The sequence below is a fragment of the Marmota monax genome, unplaced genomic scaffold, assembly GCF_021218885.2.
Source record: "Marmota monax isolate L192 unplaced genomic scaffold, Marmota_monax_Labrador192_F-V1.1 WCK01_AAM20220418_F8-fsc00138, whole genome shotgun sequence".
Lineage (NCBI taxonomy): Eukaryota > Metazoa > Chordata > Mammalia > Rodentia > Sciuridae > Marmota > Marmota monax.
In genome coordinates this window covers 2,423,478-2,446,607 of record NW_026692763.1, presented here as the reverse complement: position 1 = coordinate 2,446,607, position 23,130 = coordinate 2,423,478, and the positions used below count along the sequence as shown (strand labels likewise).

Sequence of the window (23,130 nt, the reverse complement as noted above, 5' to 3'; positions counted from 1 at the left end):
CAGCACAAATCTTTCTTCAAGACATGGCCCAAGGGCTGGGGCTGGGGCTCAGTGGCAAAGCGCTTGCCTTGCGTGTGTGAAGCCTTGGGTTCGATCCTCAGCACCACATAAAAATAAATAAAGTCATTGTGTGTCCATCTACAACTAAAAGAAAAAAAAAAGTTTAATTAAAAAAAAAAAAAAAAGACATGGCCCAAACAAACAGTGGCCCAGAAAGCAAGAGAGAAGATTGGTTATTTCTACTTTTCAGTTTCTAAAATCTCTTGATTTTGTGATGTGCTTGGGGTGGAAGACAGGTCAGGGAAGTGGTCAGAAGTGAAACTAAGATTCTGTTTTCTTTCCAAACACTGCCTGTAACCAAATTCCCCTAAAGACTGTGATTTGGGGGACAGAGAAATCTGCCTGTCAATTTGGGACTCAAATAGCAAGCTAAGGGATATCTTAAGAGCAGGAAGATGACCTTATTTTAGGTGACCAAGAAGATGATATTTAGTCTGGATTAAGGTTGCAGAGGTTAAAGGTTATTATCCTAATTCATAAGTTCCCCTGTGCTTTTTTTCTGTGTTCCTTTTTCTTAGACTGCGTGCAAACCTCAGAAAAGATACAGTCTTACCCCACAGTGGTCTAACTCCTTCAAATATAATAAGCTGTACTGTTCCAAAGCCACAAAATGGTTCAAAACAAGGCAGTCTAAGACACTGCTTCTATCTAAGGAGGGACCACATCCCTAACAACAATTTGGGCAAAATAGCAAATAATTCCATAACTGGTTAAAATTACCTATATTAACAAGACCAAATGCTAAATGTTGACAGCTCAATAGCAATTTAAAAGAAAAAACAAAGAGGGCTTTGAAATTTGAGTATAGGGGCTGTTGCAGTGGTGCATGCCTGTGATCCCAGTGGCTAGGGAGGCTGAGGCAGGAGGATTGTGAGTTCAAACCATCCTCAGCAATTTAGCAAGACCTAAGCAACTCAGTGAGACCCTGTCTCTAAATAAAATATAAAAAAAGGGCTGGGGATGTGGCTCAGTGATGAAGCTCCCTGGGTTCAATCCCTGGTTCCAAAAACAAAAACAAAATTTGAGTATAGAGGCTGAGAATGTAGCAGCAGTATAGCGCTTCTCTAGTGTGCACAAAGCCCTGGGTTTAATCCCTATCTCTGCAAAAAAAAAAAAGAAAAAAGAAAAAAATTTACAGTCATATATATATATACATATATATGAATGATTGTAACTAAATGTTTCTTCCCCTAATTTGTCAGCTATTTCAATATATATATACTTCTATCTAAATAAAAATGCAGATGAAATAATATTGCCAAAATTTGACTTTTATATCCTAAAGTACTGCTTTTATGTTTTTTTTTAAATTGTAGATGGACATAATATCTTTATTTATTTATTTTTATGTGGTGCTGAGGCTCCAACCCAAGGCCTCACGCATGCAAGGCAAGCAGTCTACCACTGAGCTACAGCCCTAGCCCTGCTTTTATGTTATATAAAAATTTGAAGCATAGCCAGGAATAGTGATGCTGGTCTGTAATTCCAGCGGTTTGGGAGGCTGAGGGAGAAGGATCAAGAGTTCAAAGCCAACCTTAGTAATTTAGTGAGGTCCTAAGCAACCTAGTGAGAGCCTGTCTCAAAATAAAACATAAAAAGGGCTGAGGATGTGGCTCAGTAGTTAAGTGCCCCTGGGTTCAATCCCTGCTACCAAAAGAAAAAAGAAAAAGAAAAAATGGAAGCCTAAAGGTAACAATAATATTGTTTTTCCTGCCCTCTCCCTCACCCCCAGCAAACCAAATAAACAAAAGACAAAACCAAGAGTCTGAGAGGGAACATGTGTGTGGTCCTTGCTAATGAAATGTGAACAAAATAAATGGGTACCACCACTTCTGGGCTGAGTCAAGAAGCAAGTGTGTCTTCTCTCTTGCTCCCTCAAAGTCTTGTGAGAGCTAGAAACACTAGGATCCAGAAGAGGAAGAACCATCAGGGTGCTGCCTGGGTTCTGAGTGGCTGTGGGAAGCAAGAGTGGCCGGGGGAAGAAGCAAGTCTTCTCATCAAGAGCACCACATTCACTGTTGTGTGAACCAGAAAGAAACATGGCTGTTCAGCCTCTGCAATATTGGAGTGGGTTTGTTACAGTGGCTAGCTCTAATAAAAACTGTTGCATTCGGAGGTACTGAGATGGGGGTGGAGGTAGGGGAGGAAGAAAAGGCTTAGTAGCCAGTGCAGAGGCCACTAGGAAAGAATACATTGTCTTCTTCAATGGAAAACCCTTTAACACAGAAATTTTGATCTCATATGCCTATAGAAACTAGGCAAGTAGCATAATACTAGTAGATGTTGACAACATACATAGCACAATGTACCAGGTTGAGCACTTACCTTATTTAGTCCTCACAAATTTGTGAGGTAGATAAACTATGTTTTTTAAATTTTTTTTTTAGTTGTAGATGAACACAATACCTTTATTTATTTATTTTTATGTGGTGCTGAGGATAGAACCCAGCGCCTCACGCATGCATGGCAAGCACTCCACCACTGAGCTACAAGCCCAGCCCTGAGGTAAATAAACTATTATAAACTCCATTTTACAGAGGGGTCAAGTAACTTGCCTAAGGTCACATAGCTGGTAAGGGGCAGAGAGGCAGGACGCAAAGCCAGGCAGCCCAGCTTTGGAGTCTTGCTCTGTCCACTGCCCTCTCCGCACTGAAGGCGGGTGGATAAGGGGGTCAGACCAAGAAGGCTGGAGCAGTTAGAGAAACCACACCCAGTCTGAAGGGGTCAAGCCATTCAGCTCCACCAAACATCTTGCCAATTTGCCCATCTTTCAATAAGTCAGAAATCCAGATTTTCATGTAAAATCTCCATAAGGTTCTATTTTGTCTTAACCCTCTGCTGCTGAAACAAAGCACATCAGCAGTTAGCCTGGGGCCAGCCACTTGCCGCCCTGTGGCCCCTGCATTCAGAACAGCTGTCTCTGCTGTCCAAAGGCCCTGGGGACTTCTGGATCTGGTGGTCTTCGGTCCCCCTGATATGAATAATTAACTTGTTTTCCAAGTGCTGGCCCACAAAGGTTACCAACAAGGCTGGCATTCAGGAAGCAACTTCATGTCCTTCTGAAACAATGAGGACGGGCGTGGGGGATCCTAGGGGTGTTCAGGGAGTCCCAGAATGAAGTCTGGCCTGGTGGCCAGTGCTCAAAGGGAGCCAGTAGATGCCAGCCTTGTCTGGGGGGGCCTGCTCCCTGCCTGGCTGGCTCGATGGGGCCATAAGAGTGTCAGCGAGGCTCATTAGAGACGTGACATGCTGCGGCTTTCACTGCTGTCAGCGGGAGAGGGCTCTGGATTCCTCAAGATGCTTTAAAATAAGACAAAAAGACACAATTATGCAGCCAAACGGAGGCAAGGCAACTGCATACAAAGCAGGGCTTTCTCCACAATCAAGGACCACAACCCCAGCTAGACAGCACTGAGGTCTCACCTTCCTCCCCAGGCTGCAGCTGGGAGGCATCTGTAATTGGATGCTCCACTGCTCCAGCTTTTGGATTATTCAAACCGCAGGATTTCCAGAAGCCTCGGGTTTCAATTAAGGATGCAACCAGGCAACAAGATGAGCAAGATACCATTTTTCACCCTTAAGAATCTATTTCAGCAATGCACATGGCCAAATTAGAAACAACAGTGATAATAAGATTAACCAACACACATTGAGTGTTTACTACAAACCAAGTGCTTTTCAAAGTGCTTTACACATATACATTGATCCATTTAATCTTCACCCCACTTAATTAGTCACTGATATCATATTATCACCTCTAGTGTACAGATACAGAAACCAAGGCACAAAAAGGCCAAGAATGGGCTGGGGCTGGGGCTCAGCAGTAGAGCGCTTGCCTTGCATGTGCGAGGCCCTGGGTTCGATCCTCAACACCACATAAAAATAAATAAAATAAAGATATTGTGCCCAACTACAACGAAAATATAAATATTTTTTAAAAAGCCAAGTAAACTTATTCAAGTTTACTACAACTAAAAAATAAATATATATATTTTTTAAAAAGCCAAGTAAACTATGTGAATAGCAGTTAGGTGGCAGAGCTGGGATTTTTTTTTTTTTTAATACTGGGGATCAAACCCAGGACTTTGAGCATGCTAGGCAAGTGCTCTACCACTGAGCTGCTACACCCCCAGCCCCAGAGCTGGGATTTTTTTTTTTTTTTTTTTTTTGGTACTGGGGATTGAACCCAGGGGCGCTTAAAACTACTGAAACACATCCCAAGCCCTTTTTAAAAATATATTTAGAGATAGGGTCCCCCTGAGTTGCTTAGGGCCTTGCTAAATTGCTGAGGCTGGTTTGAACTCACAAGCCTCCTGCCTCAGCCTCTTAAACCACTGGGATTACAGGTGTGTGCCAACACACTCGGCCAGAGCTTGGATTTGAATCCAAGTGAAGTGAGTGATCTCAGACGGCACGCTCAGGACGACCATACCAGTGCATTTACACGCTGGGAACTACATGCCAGACCCTGCACAACCTATTTTCTGTACATTATTTTGCTTAATTTTCACAACACCAAGTGAGGTATAATCATCTCTATTGTGCAGAAAAGAAAATGGGTTTATGGAGTGGTGAAGTAATTTTGCTAAGGGCACAAAATAATGAGCAGCCTACAGCCTCACTGTAAACCCAGGTCCTTCTGATTCAAAGCCAGGCTCTTTACTTGGTACAGAGTCCCAGCTCAGCTCATTTAATTTACCAGGGTTTATAGAATTCAGATCTGGAAAATCATATAGTCCCATAATGTTATTTTAGAGATGAGGTGCTGTAGCCTTAAGAGATCACTAGTTAGTGGTGAGATGGGGTAGATAGATAGTAACTTTGGTCCCAGAAAGAGCTGGGTTCCAATGCTAGCTCTATCCTTTATTAGCTGTGTGATTCTAGGCAAATGACTCAATGTCATTGGACTTACTAGTATGTAATGGGAATAATAATAATACTTAGATGCGTGTGATGGCATATGCCTGTAATACCAGTGGCTGGGGAGGCTGAGGCAGGAGGATCACAAATTCAAAGCCAGCCTCAGCAACAAATAGGCACTAAGCAACTCAGTGAGACCCTATCTCTAAATAAAATACAAAACAGGGCTGGGATGTGGCTCAGTGGTCAAGTGCCCCTGAGTTCAATCTCAGAACCAAAATAAATAAATAAATAAATGCTTAGCCTTATAGAATTGTGCTTATAGTATGTGTGTAATATATACTTATTCTAACTACTTGACATGACAAAAACATACTATTATAGTCCGATAGCTGTTCCCAAATTACAAATTGATGGTTTCAGACGTCTGCTTACAAGTCTATTCTTTTTTTTTTTAAGAGAGAGAGAGAGAGAGAGAGAGAGAGAGAATTTTTTAATATTTATTTTCTAGTTTTCGGCGGACACAACATCTTTTGTTTTTGTATGTGGTGCTGAGGATCGAACCCGGGCTGCACGCATGCCAGGCGAGCGCGCTACCGCTTGAGCCACATCCGCAGCCCCACAAGTCTATTCTTTATGACTTGACGTGGTGGGGTAAGTGGTAAGTGGGTTGCCAGGACAGCTCCTGAAATCTAATCAACAGACGAGGACCTTGAAAACTGCATTGCACTTCTGGGATTTTCCTGAGTAACGCACTTTTAAATGTGTAAGATCCCCAAGGAAATCACATTTCTCAGACAGCTGCACCATCAGACACTTAGGACTTCCACTCTCACAAAGAGACTTAATATACGACTAGATCAATGGCATCACAGACAAAATAGGTTTCCATGGTTTTTAATTCTCAGATCCTTTTCACTGTGAGTGATTTAATGATTTTGCATCTGGAGCAACGGACCTTGCTGAAACAGCTTGTCATTTTTCCTTTCAACAAAATCCATCAAAACTTCTGATGATGTGGCAGGCGCGGTGGCACCATACCTGCTATCCCCACGACTCAAGAGGCTGAGGCAGGAAGATTGTATGTTGGAGGCCAGCCTCAGCAACTTAGTGAGACTCTATCTCAAAATAAAATTTTTAAAAAAGGGATGGATGTAGCTTAGTAGTGGAATGCTTGTCTACCATTTGCAGGGACCTGGGTTCAATTCCCAGTACCACACACACACACAAAAATACTGGTGATGTGTATCTGGTTTCGTTTCATGGTTGGGGTTTTTGATTTTGGTTGCTATGGATGATTTGCAGAGCAGAATATGCCCATGTGATCCACCCTCATAAAAGTCTCAGACCTTGAGAATCAACTGATTCCTCTGGGCAGATATTCCATATATCTCTCATTTGCTCTAAGAGAGAAAGCATTCCTATTTGGGCAGAGATGAGAAAGGACATTGAAAGTGTGTGCTCTGTATTCTTTGGGGGAAAAAAAATCTTTGTCTCCTCCTCCTCCTCCATCAGTAGAATCTGCTGGGAGCTCTGCTCTTCATTGTCTTGCCTCTAGGGCACAGGGTGATAGAGCAGCCACCTAGAGCATTGTGCATTGTGGCAGTGGAAAAGAGATCTCTGAAGAGTCTCCTATCAGCACTAAATTCTCTGATTCAGAAGTTGTGCACGTCAGTTCTTTCACACTCATTGGTCAGGCCTAGGCAAATAGTCCCATCAGATTTCAAAGTAATCAGGAACATAATCCTGCCTCTCATATTCCCAGAAGACAAAAGAGAATCAAAGTATTTAGTCTGTAGTCCTAATGACTAACATAGGTCTTGGTTAGTTGGGGAGGGCCTATTTGTCCAGGTTTGAAGCATTAGCCTTTTTCTTCATTGCCTCCCTTCAGAAAATGATACATTCCCACCAGGAAGAAGAGCAAAAAATGGCAAAGATTCTCAGATGGACATGGGAGTAAGCAAGAAGGGTGCATCAAAAATTCAGGGATGCATGAAGTTTGAAAAAAGGATTCAGGAAGAATATAATAGCTCTTTTTTGTTCCCCTTTTCTTTTCTCTCTCTCCCTTCCTCCCTCCTTTCTTTCTTTGGCACTGGGACTGAACCCAGGGGTGCTAGAGCACTGAGCCACATCTCTATCCCTTTTTAACTTTTATTTTGAGACAGGATCTCACTAAGTTGCTGAGGCTGCTCTCAAACTTTCAGTCCTCCTGCCTTAACCTCCCGAGTTACTAGGATCAGAGGTGTGCATCACCATGCCCGGCTGCCAAAGGCACTCTTAACTGAGACCCAGTACCTAAGTCTACTGGGGAAGACTTCATAGATGAGGTGGCCTCCTAGCTGAGACCTGAAAGATGAATAGAAAATTGTCATGTGGACAATATGGGGAGGGCATTCCGGGGAAATGTAGAGAGACATGAGAGGGCATGGTGTGTGAGGAAACCACAAGCAGTTTCAGTACTGCTGCAGCATGGAGCACATGCAGGGGAAGGTGGAAATGAGGGTGGAACAGTTCACAGATGACCTGGCACCTTTGTATTTAAGGAGCTCAGATTTTTCTCTTGTAGGTGACAAGAGAGTCAAAGATGAGTGAGAGTTGGGGGTGCAAAATCTGACTTGAGGGTGCAAAATCTGACTAGGGCATAGCATTGTCTTTACTGTGGAACATAATCATGGGCTGGAGAGGAAAAGCTAGAGGCAGAACAATCAACTGCTGTGGTGGTTTAGGGGAGTGATGATGGAACATGCAGATATGCAAGCATTTATTGAGCACCACCCATGTACTGGGCACTGTGCCATTCTGGGGCTACTAAGAAAAAGAAGGCATAGGTCCCTTGTGGTCATGCCAGCCACAGCCTCAGGGCATGAATGAGTAGGGCTCAGGGAATCTCAAGTGTGGGTATTGTAACTCCTGCCCCAAGTCCAGGACACACACACACACAGGGTTTGGTGGCGCCTAGAGTACCTAAGGCAGAGCCCCACAGTCTAGCTATTTGAACAGGGCCCCAGGGCCAGCGCCATGATGGGAAAGTGACCAATGCCCCTTTTATATTCATGTCTCCACCAAATGAGTCCTGATGTCCCGTGCTACATCTGCTTCCATTATTTTAAATCTCTGCACAGGGCAAATCAGAAAATGGAATGGCATTGTTGTGGAAAAGGCTACACTCAAAGATCCCCCTCTCGGAAAAGGATTTGAAATTTAAAAAAATGGTGGTGATCACACAGCTTTGTGAATGTACCAAAACCCATGACTGTACACATCAAACGGGTGAACTTTATAACCCGTGAGTTCTCTCTCTCAAAAAAGTTAATTTCATTGTTCAAATTAGAGGGGAAAAAATAACTCTACCACTTAGCCTTGAGCAATTTGAGGCTATTTAGTTAGTTAACCAACCAGGGCCTCAGATTCCTCATCTGCACAATGAGAATGGTTAGGGAGCCCGTCCTTCAGGAGACTGTTCTGAATATTCAATGGGAGAATGTAGGTAAAGCACTTAACCTACTGCCTTGCAGAGAGTAGGTGCTAAATATATTCTAGTTCTTTTCCTCCTAGGTGCCAATGAACTTTTTAAGACAATTTTTTGCTAGCAGATGCAAGATGTGACAGGAGCTCCAGGCAACTTCTCTTCAGACAGTCTTGTCTCAGGCAGACTACAGCGAAATCAAACGGGAAGACAGAACAGGAACTGGAGCTGACTCTCACTGTAGAAAGACTGCAGATTTTCTCTGCAGCTACACAGTGCAGAAATAACACGGGAGGTTCACGTGGAATAAGTACAGCTACACACAAAGCAGCCGCATGGAAAGTCAGATGGCACAGAGATTTCTGCTTATAATTCTAGTATGATACACAGTCCAGTGTCCAAGACAGCCAACTTGGTCCCAATTCCTGGAAAAGTCCACGGGGCTATAATGTAGCCCTGGTGGGTAGAGATGATAGATGCTCCATCCTCTTTGATATGGGTTCTTTGAAATCAGAACGAATCCAAAACAAATTTCACACAACCAGAATTTTCTATCATTGTACTAATGCAGGGAATTTTTTTTTCACTATGCTTTTCATTTGCGACTATTCTAAAATCCACCAGGTACTTAGCAAGTGCCTGCCATATGCTCAGCACTGGGAAAGATATCTTTGTGAGAGAAAGAAACAAACCATGGCCCCTGCTCTTGAGGAGCCAGCTAACCTCTCAGTTTTGAGAGCAACGCTTCACAGCCATGGTGCCTTGCACAGAGCAGTGGTTCTGTTGTTGTTTGTCCATAGGGTCAATGAATTAATAGATGGCACAATAATAATACAATTGTGCAGTGTGGGGCTCACTCTAAGAACCACAAGATGGGTTGGAGTAGTTGGAAAAGGCTTGTGCCAGAGGCTGCTAGTTGCCTACTCAATATCAATTCTTCCATTTTTTTCTTGTAACAGAGCCCCCATTTTATGTGAGGTGGCCACATGCCCAGATTAAATACTACATTTCTCAGCCTCCCTTGGAGCTAGAGGTGGCTAATGAGATAAAACCAGAAATTGTTAAGAAAGACTTCTAGGAAAGTGCTTTAAAAAGCAGGTCAAGGGCTGGGGCTGGGACTCAGTGGTAGAGCACTTGCCTGGCATGTGTGAGGCACTGGGTTCAATTCTCAGCACCACATATAAATAAATTAATTAAATAAAGGTCTATCAAATATATATGCAAATCAACAGCCTGCCACTAACTCTTATGCTCTTCTTCCAGTTCTTCTAATCCCTGCCTGAAACATAAATATGATGGCTAGACCAGAAGCTCTATTAGACCATGAGGCAGCCTAGAAAACAGAAAGACTCAAAAGCCTGAATTTCTCATGATCACCAAACTACTTACCTGAACTACTTACCTCTTGGAGTTCCTTTACATGAGAGATAAAAATACCCCTCTGTTGTTTAAGTCACTTTTTTTCAAGGGTGGGGGATCATATGCGGCAAACCCATATCTTAACCAATACATGGAAAAGCCAGACCCCAAAGGAAGCACTGGCTTTGGGACTGAGGAAGTAGAGATGGGAGGGCATCTCAAATGCCCAAAGACCTTGGCAGGAAAAAGCATTAGCTGAAAGCAAGTGGTAGAGAGTAGGAAATAAGGAGAAGGAGGCGATAGCACTGCAGATGTTAGGGGAAAGGAGTTAACTGGGAGGGACCAGGGACTACAAAGGACTAAGAAAGCTGGTCTCTCTCTCTCTCTGGAGAAACAAAGTACCTTTGAACTGAGAAAGGAGAGGAAAAGGGAAAATAAAGAGGCCTGGGGAACTTCATTATGTGAAGAGATGCAGATGGGAACAGTGGCCTGGGTCAACCAACTGGGTCTTTCTGTTTTAAAATCAGGATCTTGTGGGGCATGGTGGTGTAGGCCTGTAATCCCAGTTGGGGGCAGTTGTACACCACTGTAATCCCAGCAGCTCAAGAGGCTCAGGCAGGAGGATCTCAAGTTCAAAGCCAGCCTGAGCAATTTAGTGAGGCCCTAAGTAACTTAATGAGACCCTTCTCAAAAATAAAAAGTAAAAAGGGCTGAAGATGTAGCTCAGTGGTTAAGTGCCCCTGGGTTAATCTCTGGTACCAAAAACAAAAACAAAACCAAAAAAGTTGCTCTAATAATACCATCTAAGATCTACTAAACACCACGCCCTGGCCCTGTGCTAGGTACTTCCTGCATAGGGTCTCATTTAGGTTTCACAAGTCTATGAAATAGTCCTGTATTATTATCAGTCACTCTCATTTTGTAGACAAGGAAATTGAGGCTTTCAGAAGGGCAGTAACTCACCAGCATAATCATGGTGTCCCTGCAAACTGGGCAACACCAAGCTGGGCAACACCATTTATCTGTAGTGGCAACCCCTTTTTTCAGATGAAGAAGGGATTAGTCCCAGTGTTTCAGAACCAGGAAAAAGTATGAAGAGCCTGACATTTTTGGGAGGAGGGGTACTGGAAATTGAACCGAGGGGTGCTTTACCACTAAGCTACATCCCCAGCACTTTTTTTTTGCGGGGGAGTGGGGGTGGTGGGGAACAGGATCTTCATAAATGCCTGAGGAGCTTGCAAACTTGTAGAGGCTGTTCTCAAATTTATAATCCTCTTGCCTCAGGATATACACCACCATGCCTGGCAAGATCCTGATTTTAAAACAGAAAGACCCAGAGCCAAATACTGAGCCAATTGCTTTGTGAATTAGTCTCTTCACCAGAAGAAAAACAGACCAGTTTTCGGGCTTCGTTGTGTTGACTACATGGATAAGAGAAAAGCATGTTAAACCCACCCATCACCCTTGGCTGGCAGGGAAAGTGTTCATAAGTTGTGGGGGGGGCGGGCGTAAGGTGTTGGGGTGATCTAAGGTGGTGGGGGTGAGGGGTGGAGGGAGAGCCAAGCAAACAGGAATGCAAGGTCCATTCGAGGACCATAGTAATCCACTAGCTCATATGTCTCAAATAATTTTTTTTTCAGTACTGAGGATTGAACCCCAAAGAACTCTACCACTGATCTACATCCTCAGCCCTTTTTATTTTTATTTTGAAATTGGGTCTCAGTTGTTTAGGCTAGCCTCAAACTTGTTATCATTGTGTCTCAGCCTCCTGAGTAACTGGGATTAAAAACATGCACCACTGCACACAGCTTCAAATATTTTTTTAATATCTCTCCACAACAGGGATTGGGGGAAAATTATTCTATCACAGATAAAGCTAAAAATTCAATACTTTGAATTGAGTTATTCAGACACATCCACTGAACACTAGGAATTCTTCCTGGAGCAAAAATCTCATTAGTCATTGATGGGAAGGTGAAGAAACCCATCAGCTTACAAATGGGCTAGGTAACATGAGTACCTAGTAGGAAATGCATTTCCAATAAAGATTAAAAACAAAATGTCTCCATCAGCAACCTGGTAGAATCCAGTGGCAGAGAAATCTGCGATCACACAGCTGGCACAGGATAGCATTACAGGTTGGATGGTTGAAGTGTCAGCTTTGCCAGGCGTGGTGACACATACCTATATCCAACAACTCGGAAGGCTGAGGCAGAAGGATTTTCAAGTTCAAGACCAGCCTCAGCAACTAAGTGAGGCCCTAAGCAAAAAGGGATGGGATGTGGCTCAGTGGCAAAGTGCTTCTGGGTTCAATTCCCAGTCCCAAAAATAAATAAAATAAAAGTGTCAGCTTTGTAAACTGATCCAAGTTCAAATGATGATTCCACCACATGCTAACTGCGAGACTTTGGCAAGTTTCTTCTCAGCCTCAACATCTTCACCTGTAAAATGGGACTAATCATTTCTGCCCACTGAAATGGCTGCGGACCTGTAGGAGATGGTCTGTTACTCCTGCCACTATGACTTTGGGGACTGAGGCTTTGGTATTTACTTAAAATTCCAAGAAAGAAGAGGCTTCAGCATATAATGGAAAGAGCTTAGATCTGACCTCCAAATCGCACCTTGTGGGTCCTAAGCATGTGACCTTGAGGCTACTTGCAGGAAAATATTTTCTTCCAGTTCTAGGCTCTTGAATGTTGCCAAGGTTCTAAATAATAATCTTCAGTAACTAATATGATATAACCATAGTCACCCATTAGAAAGTTGTTTCTTTAATCTAAAAACTAAGCATTTCTATCCAGGAGCCAAAGAGCCAATGAGAACCATGAGGTGGCGGGGCATCACCAACCTGAACAGTCTCAGCATGATGTGAGATCTTGATAAATGCTTGCTGAGCAGAATGGATGGGCAGGTGAATGGATAGATGAATGAAGGCATTCCAAAGGCCAACAAAAATAGAGAGCCTTGTTTTCACTGAGCAAATTTTAATGCAAAGAGAAAATGTTACCCATTTAAAATATTAACATTATTTGGTTTATCATTTGAACTTGAACCAGAATATCAATGAATAGCTTCTGTTAGTCAAAGGATGCCAGAAAGCCAGGCACAGTAGCATGTGCCCATAATCCCAGCTACTCAGAAGGCTGAGGCAGGAGGACTGCAAGTTTGAGGCCAGCCTCAACAACTTGGCAAGACCCTGTATCAAAATAAAAAAACTAGAAGGGCTAGAAATGTAGCTCAGTGCTAGAGTGCCTCTGGGTTCAACCCCAGTATTAAAAAAAAAAAAAAAATGGTATCCCTAGGCTCTGAAAAGCCATCTCCAGGCTTTGTTAGAGAACAGCACTTTGGTTCACAAGGATTGCAGACACACAGGGGAAATCACAGGCTGCAGAAGAGATGCATAAACCTGAGAAAGACGTGTCTCTCAACTCCTATGACAGGGGTGCTGCCAGGGAAGCATGTCAACATGCAAGGGAAATACAGAGCCTCAGGGTGCAGGCATGCCATTTTGTCTACCCAAGGGTGCCCAGAAGAGGTCTGACATCCAGCTGTGAGGCTGAGACCACCCTTAAGCCCTATAGATGGGCAGCATCCCTGATGGGTGATCCCAGCAGCAGATCTGAGGTTTGCTGGGATTTTAGTAATAAAGAAGACTATAGAGGCTCAGCAGGAGAGTGCTTGCCTAGCATGTGCAAAACACTGGGTTCGATCCTCAGAACTACATAAAAATAAACAAAATAAAGGTATTGTGTCCAACTACAATATATATATATATATATATATATATATATATATATATATATATTTTTTTTTTTAAGAATACCATAATAATGCACACATACACATGTATGCACTCCATGGTAACTATGAGCCAGGTGCTCTGTTAAACTCTTTAAATATTTTCTTATATGTATTCATTCATTTGTTTATTTTGCAGTACTGGAGGTTGAATGCAAGGGTGCACTACCACTGAGCTACATCCTCAGTCTTCTTCTTTCTCTCTTTCTCTTTCTTTCAGACAGGGTCTTGCTAAGAGGCCCAGGCTAGCTGGCCTTGAGCGGGTGATCCTCCTGCCTCAGCCTCCTAAGTAGCTGGAATTAAAGGCAAATGCCACTATGTGTGGCTATTTTCTTGCATTTAATCTTCTTAAATATTTTTGGCTGTAGATAGCAATATCTGAGACAATACAGCTTGGTGTTTGAAAGCATGGACTTGGGATCCAACTTCCTGGGTTCGAATCCTTAGTAATCCTTTTATAGGCTGAGTGACTTTGGGCAGCACTATGTAAGTTTTCCAAGCTTCATGATTCTTATATGTAAAAATGGAAATAATAGTAGTGCTGTCCCCTGAAGTTCCGTAGCATAAACAAATTAATATGGATAAAGTGCTCAGAACAGGAGCTGGCAAAAGTAAACCGTCAGTAAGTGTTCACTATTCTTGCTATTCCCACCTGAGGAATAGAGACAGAAGTTTGGAAAAGACCAGGGTGGCTTATCCATGGCTTCATACCTAGTAAGGTTCAGAGTCAGGACACAGAAGCAGATCTGACTTCACAGAACACAGGATATGACACAGTTGTCCTGGCTCTGCCTGCCTGGGTTCCCCATTCATAGCACCAACTCATCCCCCAATTTTAACCAAGCCAGCATGGCCTAGTCTTTTCATGTATCAAGATGCTAAAAGAAAGATACTAAATGAACTGGCCTTCTAACTTTATTGAGACTATGATTTTTCCATCATGTGTGCAAAGAGCCCTCAAAGAGCCTTCAGACAGGGTCTTGCTAAGATCCCTAAACCCTCTTGGTTTAGGGATCTGTCCCTTATTTAAAAGAAAATGTCCCTTTTCCAAGGAGGGGAACACTTTGCCTTTGAGCCTTTTTATATAAGGCCTTGTATACTCTCTGTCCTTGAAACCCTGAGACCTAGGCAAAGCCTGTTATTGCCAATAAAACCTACCCTTCAGTCAAGTCCTCTGGGTACAGATACTGGGTGTGATCATTGGCACAGAAAGAGAATAGTATGAGGACCAATCCAATCAAAGAGCCTCATCAGCCAAGATTACTACCTCCCCTTCTTCCTGGGAGGTTCTACAAAGAGCCAGAGTAGTGCTAGGGAAAAAAAAATATGGTAAAAACATATGTTATAGGGCTGGGGATGTGGCTCAAGTGGTAGGGCGCTCATCTGGCATGCGTGCGGCCCGGGTTCGATCCTCAGCACCACATACAAACAAAGATGTTGTGTCCGCCGAAAACTAAAAAAAAATAAATATTTTTAAAAAATTTTTTAAAAAACCCATATGTTATAGACAACCAAACCATCTTTGATCCCAAATGATCTGGAAGTAGGAAGCTTTGAAAAGTCAACTAAAAAGAAAACAAAAACCCCATAGCAGTGGTTAGTTGACATTCATGGCTGCTATGTGCTAGGACCTGCTCAGATCTGGTTAGAGATAATATCCTGCCTAATCCCCATATCAACAGTATAGCATAAGCAGTGTTTATCAGCCCCATTTTACAGAAAAACAAGCCACAAAAAAAGTCAAATAACTCTTCCAAGGTCACGTAAGCAACATGAGGCTGAGGTCATGGTTTTAATCAGTGTTTGTATACTCACACATATATATACTTGAAATAGTTTTAAAACAGCATAATATTCAGCACTACTATGTGCAATGCACTTTAATGTTTTGTTCTTTTTCTTTCTTGTACGCACACCTCTCTCTCTCTCTCCCCCTCTTTGTGTGTGTGTGCTAGGGATTGAACCCTGTGTGTTGTGCATTCTAGGCAAGCCCTCTACTATGGAGCTACACCCTGAGCTCTGATGTTTTTCTACTCTATTTTAATATATTTTTAAGTTATAGATGGACACAATACCTATTTAATTTTATGCAGCTGAGGATCGAACCCAGTGCCTCACACATGCTAGCAAGCGCTCCACCACTGAGCTACAACCCCAGCCCCTATTCTATTTTATTCCTATGATGTATAACATTCAACAAATGTGTCTGGAACACTTAATGTATGTTAGATACTGTTCTAGGGTATTGGGCTGCAAGAGGCCAAAATCCCTGCCTTCCTTCAGCTCTGATTTCACCAGAGAGAGAGAGACAGAGAGAGAGAGAGAGAGAGAGAGAGAGAGAGAGAGAGAGAGAGAGAGAATCCAATCCATAGGCAAAATCATAGCATCTGAGGTGGTAATCTGATGATCTGCTATGGAGGGGGAAGAAAGAAGGGAAGGTCAAGGGTGATCAAAGAAGACCTTGCAATGCTTTCTCTGTCTGATTTCAGTGGGCTGTTGCCTACAGTGTGAAAGCCCCTGCCCTCGATTGTTTCACTCCAGTTCCTCCCTGTATGTTTGAAGAGTCTTTTTCCTAGAATGTGTGCATGTGCACACACATGCATGATGGTGCGCATGTATGTACATGAGTATATGTGCATGTATATATGCGTGCATGTGTGTGCATGTGCAAATCCACCCCTATTCACTTCCTCACTGAGGAGGTTTGAAAGACTAGAGGCAGGGCCTCCACCTGAGCTATAGAATCCCCTACACAAGCTTGCCCTGCAGGGGGGGTCTGGTGTGGGACCTGAAATACAGCTCTGGCACTAGTCAAAGCCATGAGTGCCAGAGATGTGCTCTGGCTGGAGTCTTTAGTCCAGAAGAAGGAGAATATTATCATCAATCTATCCAGAGGGGGTATCTTTTACAATTCATTAGCCCAGAGGCACTGTCAGTTTCTGATTTGCATCAAGGTCCCTGTATGTGCTAGAGTGATCTTAGGGAGAGAGACCACACAGAGAAATAAAAATCACACCTGGGGGAAATTCCAGTGCACTGGGCACACCTGAAAGAGTGATTGATGCAGGTCTTGGGGGAGATGGGATTGGAGCCAGCTCTGAAGCAGCTAGAGCCACTTGGGTAGCCTCCATTGAGGGCATTTGGAACTTGGCACCAGGATGAAATCTTCAGATTCTTGCTTTAAGTTAAAGGGGCACATAAAAAATGTTACTAGCATGGATGGCAAAAGCATTACCTATGGGAAAAGCAGCCAATCTCTGCTAATGAATAAGTGTAATTGATCAAAACAGATGACTTGCTGGACCTTCCAAATGTGCTTTTAGCAAAGTGGACAGTTTCTCATTCAAATGCAAACTCACCCAGATAAGATCTAATAATGGAGATTTTGGAACAATCCCAGCATCAGTGATTTCTTCTCCTTTTTTTTTTTTTTTTTTTCTTTACTGAGCAAGAAGGCATCATCCTAAATTCCTGGATGTGGTTTGACTCAACTAGATACCAATATGTGGCTGTCGGGACTGTGACAGTCCCCAGGTACAGCAAAGAGCCAGTCACATGCCACCCCACATCACCATCTGATCTTTCCTCCTTACCTCATTTCCACTCCCCGAATTATGAAGAGCTGGGTGGTCATTCAATCCAATGTAATCATCCATTTATTCAGCCAATATTTATTGAACACTGACCACCACAAGGAGATTCAAAGATGACTAAGACTAGACCCTGTCCTCAGAAAAGGGGAAAGATGTGAGGGGAAACAACAGATGACAGAAGGCCCTAGCAAAGGTCTCAGTTCACCTGGGCAAGCACTTAATCTTTCTGGGCTTCAATTTCCTCCTTTATCAAGTAAAGGCTCTGGACTAGACAGGATCTCTGGGCACTGGGCCAGCTGAAAACTACATAATTCAAAGCTTTGCCCTCCTCTCAGGCTTCCAGGCTCCTAGGAAGCTAACAAACCCAGATTAGTTTTCTAGGAAGGTGAAAAGTCAGCAATGGGAAACTGGTGAGCATTATGCACCCTTTCCAGAGTGAATTTGGCCCCAGAACACAAGATAAAGGTTGGAGAAGATGTGAGATAAGTTCAGAAAATTAAGTAGATTTATAGACTTCCACACCAAGGACCAGGAGATAGTGGGGGAGCCACTGGATTTTTATATAGAAACTAACAAGTTGGCACAAATGAATCTGGTGAATCTGTGGAGGTTTGGCTGGAGCTGGGCGGTGGTAGTAAGTGATACTGCAACGGAACAGAAAGGCCACGACCTGAAGTGAAAGGTTCCACCGGTGGTCAGGCCAAGCCCACTGATCCATCACTCCCTGCCATGCATAGCCATCATACTTATTTTCATAAACTCACCCAAGCCCCAAATTCACTTTGCACTCTTTTTATAAGTTCCAAAAGTGACTGTAAAGTCAACAAGTAAAGCTCAACCCCCTTTTTCCGAGGTACCCGAGATTAAACAAGACCACCCACCAAGGTCTGCCAGGGAGGAGTGCCAGTAGATTGTTTGGAGGATACACTGCAGAGGGATCTGGGGGATGGGGGGGGTGGGGTAGGGGAGTCGCCTACCTGCAGAGAAGCCGTCCTCGTGGTCTGAGCTGTTGTGGCTGCAGTCGCTGCCTCTCTCGGGCGAGCTGTGAATAGGCGAGTCCTTCTCCGGCACCCACAGAAACCTCTTGCGCCCCCACTGGGGGAAGTGATCACGTACCCCGCGTCTGGGAGGCTCATCCTCCGCCGGGAGCTGGGCCCGACCTTCCTTGGCCTCTGCCTCCAGCTGCTCTAGGTCTCGGCTCCGGCGCTGCTGCCGCCGGCCCCCGGGGAACAGGTGAATCCAGCGGTGAGGGCTACACGCCCGCGCCGGCTTCTCGGTCTCATCGCGGGTCCCGAACCGGCAGGGGGCCACAAGCAAGTGGCCGAGGACGAATTTCTCGTTCAAATCCACTATCTCGAAGTCGTGATCACTGCTGTCGCCCCCATCATCCGCGTCCGGAGCGTCCGGCTCTCCCTCTTCCGAACCCCTCCCTGCGCGGGTCCCTGAGGACTGCTCCTCCCTGGGCAGGGTAGGAACGGTGCCATCGTGGCCCGGGGGCGCGCAGTCCTCCTTTAGCCTGAAGAGGAGGCGAGGCTGCACTAGCTGCTGGTGGATGGCAGCAGTCAAGCTGCGCACCGCGCCCCCTCCCTCCGCCGGCACCGGCCAGGTAGGAAGATCTAGGCACACGTAGGGGGGAGGCTCGGCCTTCCCAGCCTCCTTTGAGTCGGGCTGCGAGGTGCTTGAGGAGCCTGGTGAGCCTGAAGGGCCTGCGGGGTCTGCGTCGCCACCCGCTGCGCCCTTTTCCTCCAGCTGTGGCGGAGCCCTCCCCGGCTCCGCTGGCGCCCGCTCCTCCGCCGTGGCTACTGGGCTGTCGCCTTCTCCTCCCGCCGGATCCTCGCAGCCTAGGTCCATCTTCTTCCCGGCCAGGGCCGCCTGCAGGTACAAGACTTTGAACTTCTCCTCGGCCAACACCTGTTGCAGCCGCTTCAGGTTGACTTTGCAGCGCTCCAGCTCCCGCTCCATGTCCAGCACCGACTCCAGCCTCATGACCGGTGCATCCTCCCCGGGGAATTCGGCCTTCCAGTGACGTTCAAACTCCTGCGGGTCCCACATGCTGGGCGCCCCGTCGGGCCTCGCGGCCCGGATCCTCTGCGCCACAGCAGGCTGAGGTCGCGCCGGGCTCTCCCAGGGAAGCCCACGATGGCGCAGTCGCCAACCTTTCGCTTCAGCGCCTGAAGAGAAAAAATAAAGTTTTTCCCCTTCCGCCCTCGTGCCTTTTTTTTTCTTCTTCTGGGTTTCGCCTTCCTGACGTAAGCAGCTAGCCGCGGTGGAGGCGGGAGCCTGGGGACCCTGGGCCCGCCCCGGGCAGAACGCGTGGAGCCGGCGGTCTGCGGTCGCTCGGCTGGGCCCGGCGCCCCACGGACTCGGGCTACGGGAAAGCCGTGGCGGGGGCGGAGCCTCGGTGGCGCTGGGCCAGAGCCCGCGGGCGCGTCCCCGAGCTGCCGGGAACCCAAGAGAGGGCCACTGAGGGGCGGGCCTGCGATTCTGTCCACCTCAGAGACTCTGGCGACACCAGGTGCTGGCCGCAGTAGGGCCCGCTGGCACCCGCCAGTCTCCTCTTGCTGCGCAGCTCCCGCCGCAGCGCGCGGTCCGCGCCCCTTCCTGCATCCGAGCGCGGGGTCGCGCGGCCGGCAGGAGGCGGGAGCCCGTGTGAGGGAGCGCGCGGGGGCGCCCTGGGTCCCTGCCAACCTCCCGCCGCCGGGCCCTCTGCAACGTCGCCTGCCCAGAGTCAGGTTGGAGCCCAGGACCAACAAGGAAAAGGTTCGAAAAAAGCGATGTGGCGTGGCGGCGTGGGCAGGTGTCGAAGGCAGAGGTCTGCTGATCCGCGGTGTTGCCCTGCTCAGGGATTTAAGGAGCTCCTGGAACTAACTCATCCAAGATCACACGGCAGCTTAATCCTAAACTGGGGCTAAAACTTTGGTTTTTGAGTCCCTTTAAAGGATCTCTCCACTGCTTTCTAGAGCTTCTCGGGAGAAATAGGCAATGGTGATAAGCTCCAAATGGTTCTGCTTGGAGACTCTTGTTGCTTCAAAGCTGAGGGAGCTGTCTTGTGACTGAACCAGACCATGGTTGCAGGGGCCTCGATCTAGTAGAGGACCCTCCCCTCCTCCTCTTTATGGCCTCAGACAATCATCCTCTATGGAGGGAAAGAAGGAGCTGGGAAGAGGCTCCCCGTGGGCTGGATTGAGACTCCTACTTTGCCCTTCCCCTCCTTTCCCCTGCCCTGCACTTTCCCTGCCTTTCCTCTACTCCAGGATTGGGTGGGGTCCGCCTCCTGACGAGAGAATCCTTAAAAAATCGTCTCCTGCTGGTGAAGAAATTGATACTCAAGAGGTTAAGATGACTTGGCAGCTGCAATTTTTTCCCATCCTCCGAAGCTAAACTCGGGGACCTTCTCTCCAGCCACTTGCCACTCACTTAACCGTGGGCACAGGCCATCATGCTCCCACTTCAATCCCCTTCAATTCAATCCTCAAGTCTAAAAGGAAGATGTTTCTTAACATCAATGCTTTTTGCTCCAAACCGATCAGTGATTCCCCATCACCCACAAGGGTGGAGTCCAAACTCTTTGCATGTCACAGGAGGTCCTATCTAGTTTGGTTTCTGCCCACTTCTCTTTCTCCTATGCTTACTAACAACACTATCCCCAAAGACCTGGTTTCTTTTACATGTGCCTTTTGTTCTTTCTTGAAGCGCCTGTTTTTTCCCTACACACAACAGGCAGCCTGGGGACCTCTACTTCTGAGAAGCCTTCTCCAGCCCCTCCCTCTCTTGTTTGTTTCACCCCTGAATCCCGTGTGTGCCTTTATTTGTTTGCTCTGCTTCCATCTTATTATAATTATTAATAACAACTTTTATTTCCTCTAAGAACTGCACAAGGGCAGGGATTGTCTTTGCCAGTTTTTATATTTCTGTGGTTGCTTGCAATGTGGTATAGAAACGATGGATAATTGTTGAAGGAAGAAAGTTGAATGAATGAATGAAAAGATGAACTCATCCTCCACCTTGCCATTCCTGCTGTGCTCCTCCTGCAGCTTATCATTCCAAACTGGGGCAGATGTGCTTCCCCTAGAGGCTTCTCAACTCTGGGATTTCTTTCTTGCTAAAAATCTGTGTTTGCTTTGTTTCCTTTTTTCTTTTCTCTAACTTGGTTGTCAATGGCATGAATCTTCAGAGTATCTGTCTTCATCCCGGACTGACATGGGAGAATGGGTGTTTTTAAATACACTAATTTAGAATTTTCCATTCTGACTGATTTCTCAATGCTTTATCTATCTAATTCCTTGATCTGCTTTCTCTCCCACTTTAGCTCCATGTGATGCAGCTCCAGAGGCCATCACAATTTTCTTTGTTCACTGGGAAGGATTGAGGATCTTCCGGTGAGTGCTTACAACCAGCCAGTGCAGGGGTATTCCATCAAATGGAATCCATAGGCATTGTAACTTCTGTTAAGATTTCAGAAGGGGAGGAAAATATGCTGCATGGCAGTGATGGATGATCCCAGTCAATACCATATTGATTGAGAAATCTTCCAGTGTGTATATTTAAATGCACAAAGAAAAAAGAAAACTATCAGTTACCATAAACATCAATTTCTGAATGTGTAAGTTCCCTGGGAGGGTAGTTTCTACGCTATCCTTTAATTAAAGCAGTGGTATGATTCCCTTTTGGCCCGAGGAAGTTGTTACCAAAACCACTAATTTTTTCCACCAGGACCAATATAGCTGGAAATGCCAGCATACATCTTCTCTAAACAGATCCCAGGAGCAGCCTTCATTGTCTCTAGCTGGTGGATAGTTCAGCTTTATTACCTGGCTTCGGGTTATCATGGGGACAGGAGTAGGGTGACTGAAAATTATTGAGTCCATATTTCTAGTTGCCATACATCTTTGATCCCATCGAATCCCTCCCAACAACCCTGTAAATGAGGTATTATTGTTGCCACTTCAGCAAGAGAAAAATGAAAGATCAAAGAGGTTACAGGTCACGTAGCTGGTCTGCTGAGTTCTAAAGCCCAGCAGCTTTGCAAAGGTGTGACCCAGGTGCATCTGTCGTTGACACTTATCATTCAATAAATATTTGTTGAGCACCTATTAGGGGCCAGAGACAGGCAAATTAAGTTTAAGCTTTGTAGCCTTGCATATAGGTTTCTCCACCATGGATCCTCTGATGCCAGCCTACTCTTCCAACATCATTACCTGGATTTATTTTGCTGGCTGTCCCCTTTAACCCACCAAGCTGAATGACCCCTCTATTACCAATGCCTTTTGTGCCCTATTCCACCTGTCCACAGCATAACTGAGATTTCTGCTGTAGCCTCAACTGGACAGTTACCACAAGCTGGTCTCTCTTTCTACAAGCACCCACCCCTACTGCTCTTCATTTTTTTCCCCCAAAGTCACAAGGCTCTCAAGAGTAACCCAGATGGAATTTTCCATAGGGAAATTAACACCCCCAGGAGCATCCCAGGGCCAGTGGAAAGCATTGGTTAATAAGTGTCCCAGAATCCTGTCTTTGGAGGGTCTTTCTGAGGCATGCTTCAGATGATTACCCAGGGATCTTTGACAGCAAGGATCCCCAGTTGTTCACAGAGGCCAATGTGAACCAATCAATAACGAGCTATTGGCTTTCTGTCTCAGTCTCCCTTACTCCTGCTTTCTGCACTTCCCCCAGGTCCTTGTCTCAGCCTCTGCTTTAACTCCCTTACTATGACACCCTCCAGCACCCATGCTCTCTCTGATATAACCCCATATGGCACTTCATCATTCTTCCTTGGTCTCTCATGCCTTCCTTCACCAGGCTGCTTCCTTCTCTACTTGGCAAGACCCCATTTCACCTGTCAAAGCCCAGTTCACTATGACTTCATCTCTGATAGGGCAAGTTCACTATGACTTGCCCAGATCCAGTTAGGCATGGCTGTCTAGAGACCCAGCAAGGGTTCACCACACTGTAATTAATTACATGGCTCTTCAAGTCTACAGCTTCTCAAGTCTC

The 23,130-nt window shown here is 45.5% G+C and overlaps 1 protein-coding gene across 1 annotated transcript in view; it reads right to left on the bottom strand.

The window, feature by feature from the left end:
* The window catches only part of Abr (ABR activator of RhoGEF and GTPase), a 189,284-nt gene extending 169,842 nt beyond the window's left edge, over positions 1-19,442 (bottom strand). The window contains exon 1 of the mRNA XM_046446891.2: positions 18,114-19,442. Within this exon, the coding sequence (XP_046302847.1) occupies positions 18,114-19,188 (1,075 nt within the window). The 5' untranslated portion in view covers positions 19,189-19,442. The remainder of the gene's footprint in view (positions 1-18,113) is intronic.
* Between the last annotated feature and the right edge of the window lie 3,688 nt (positions 19,443-23,130).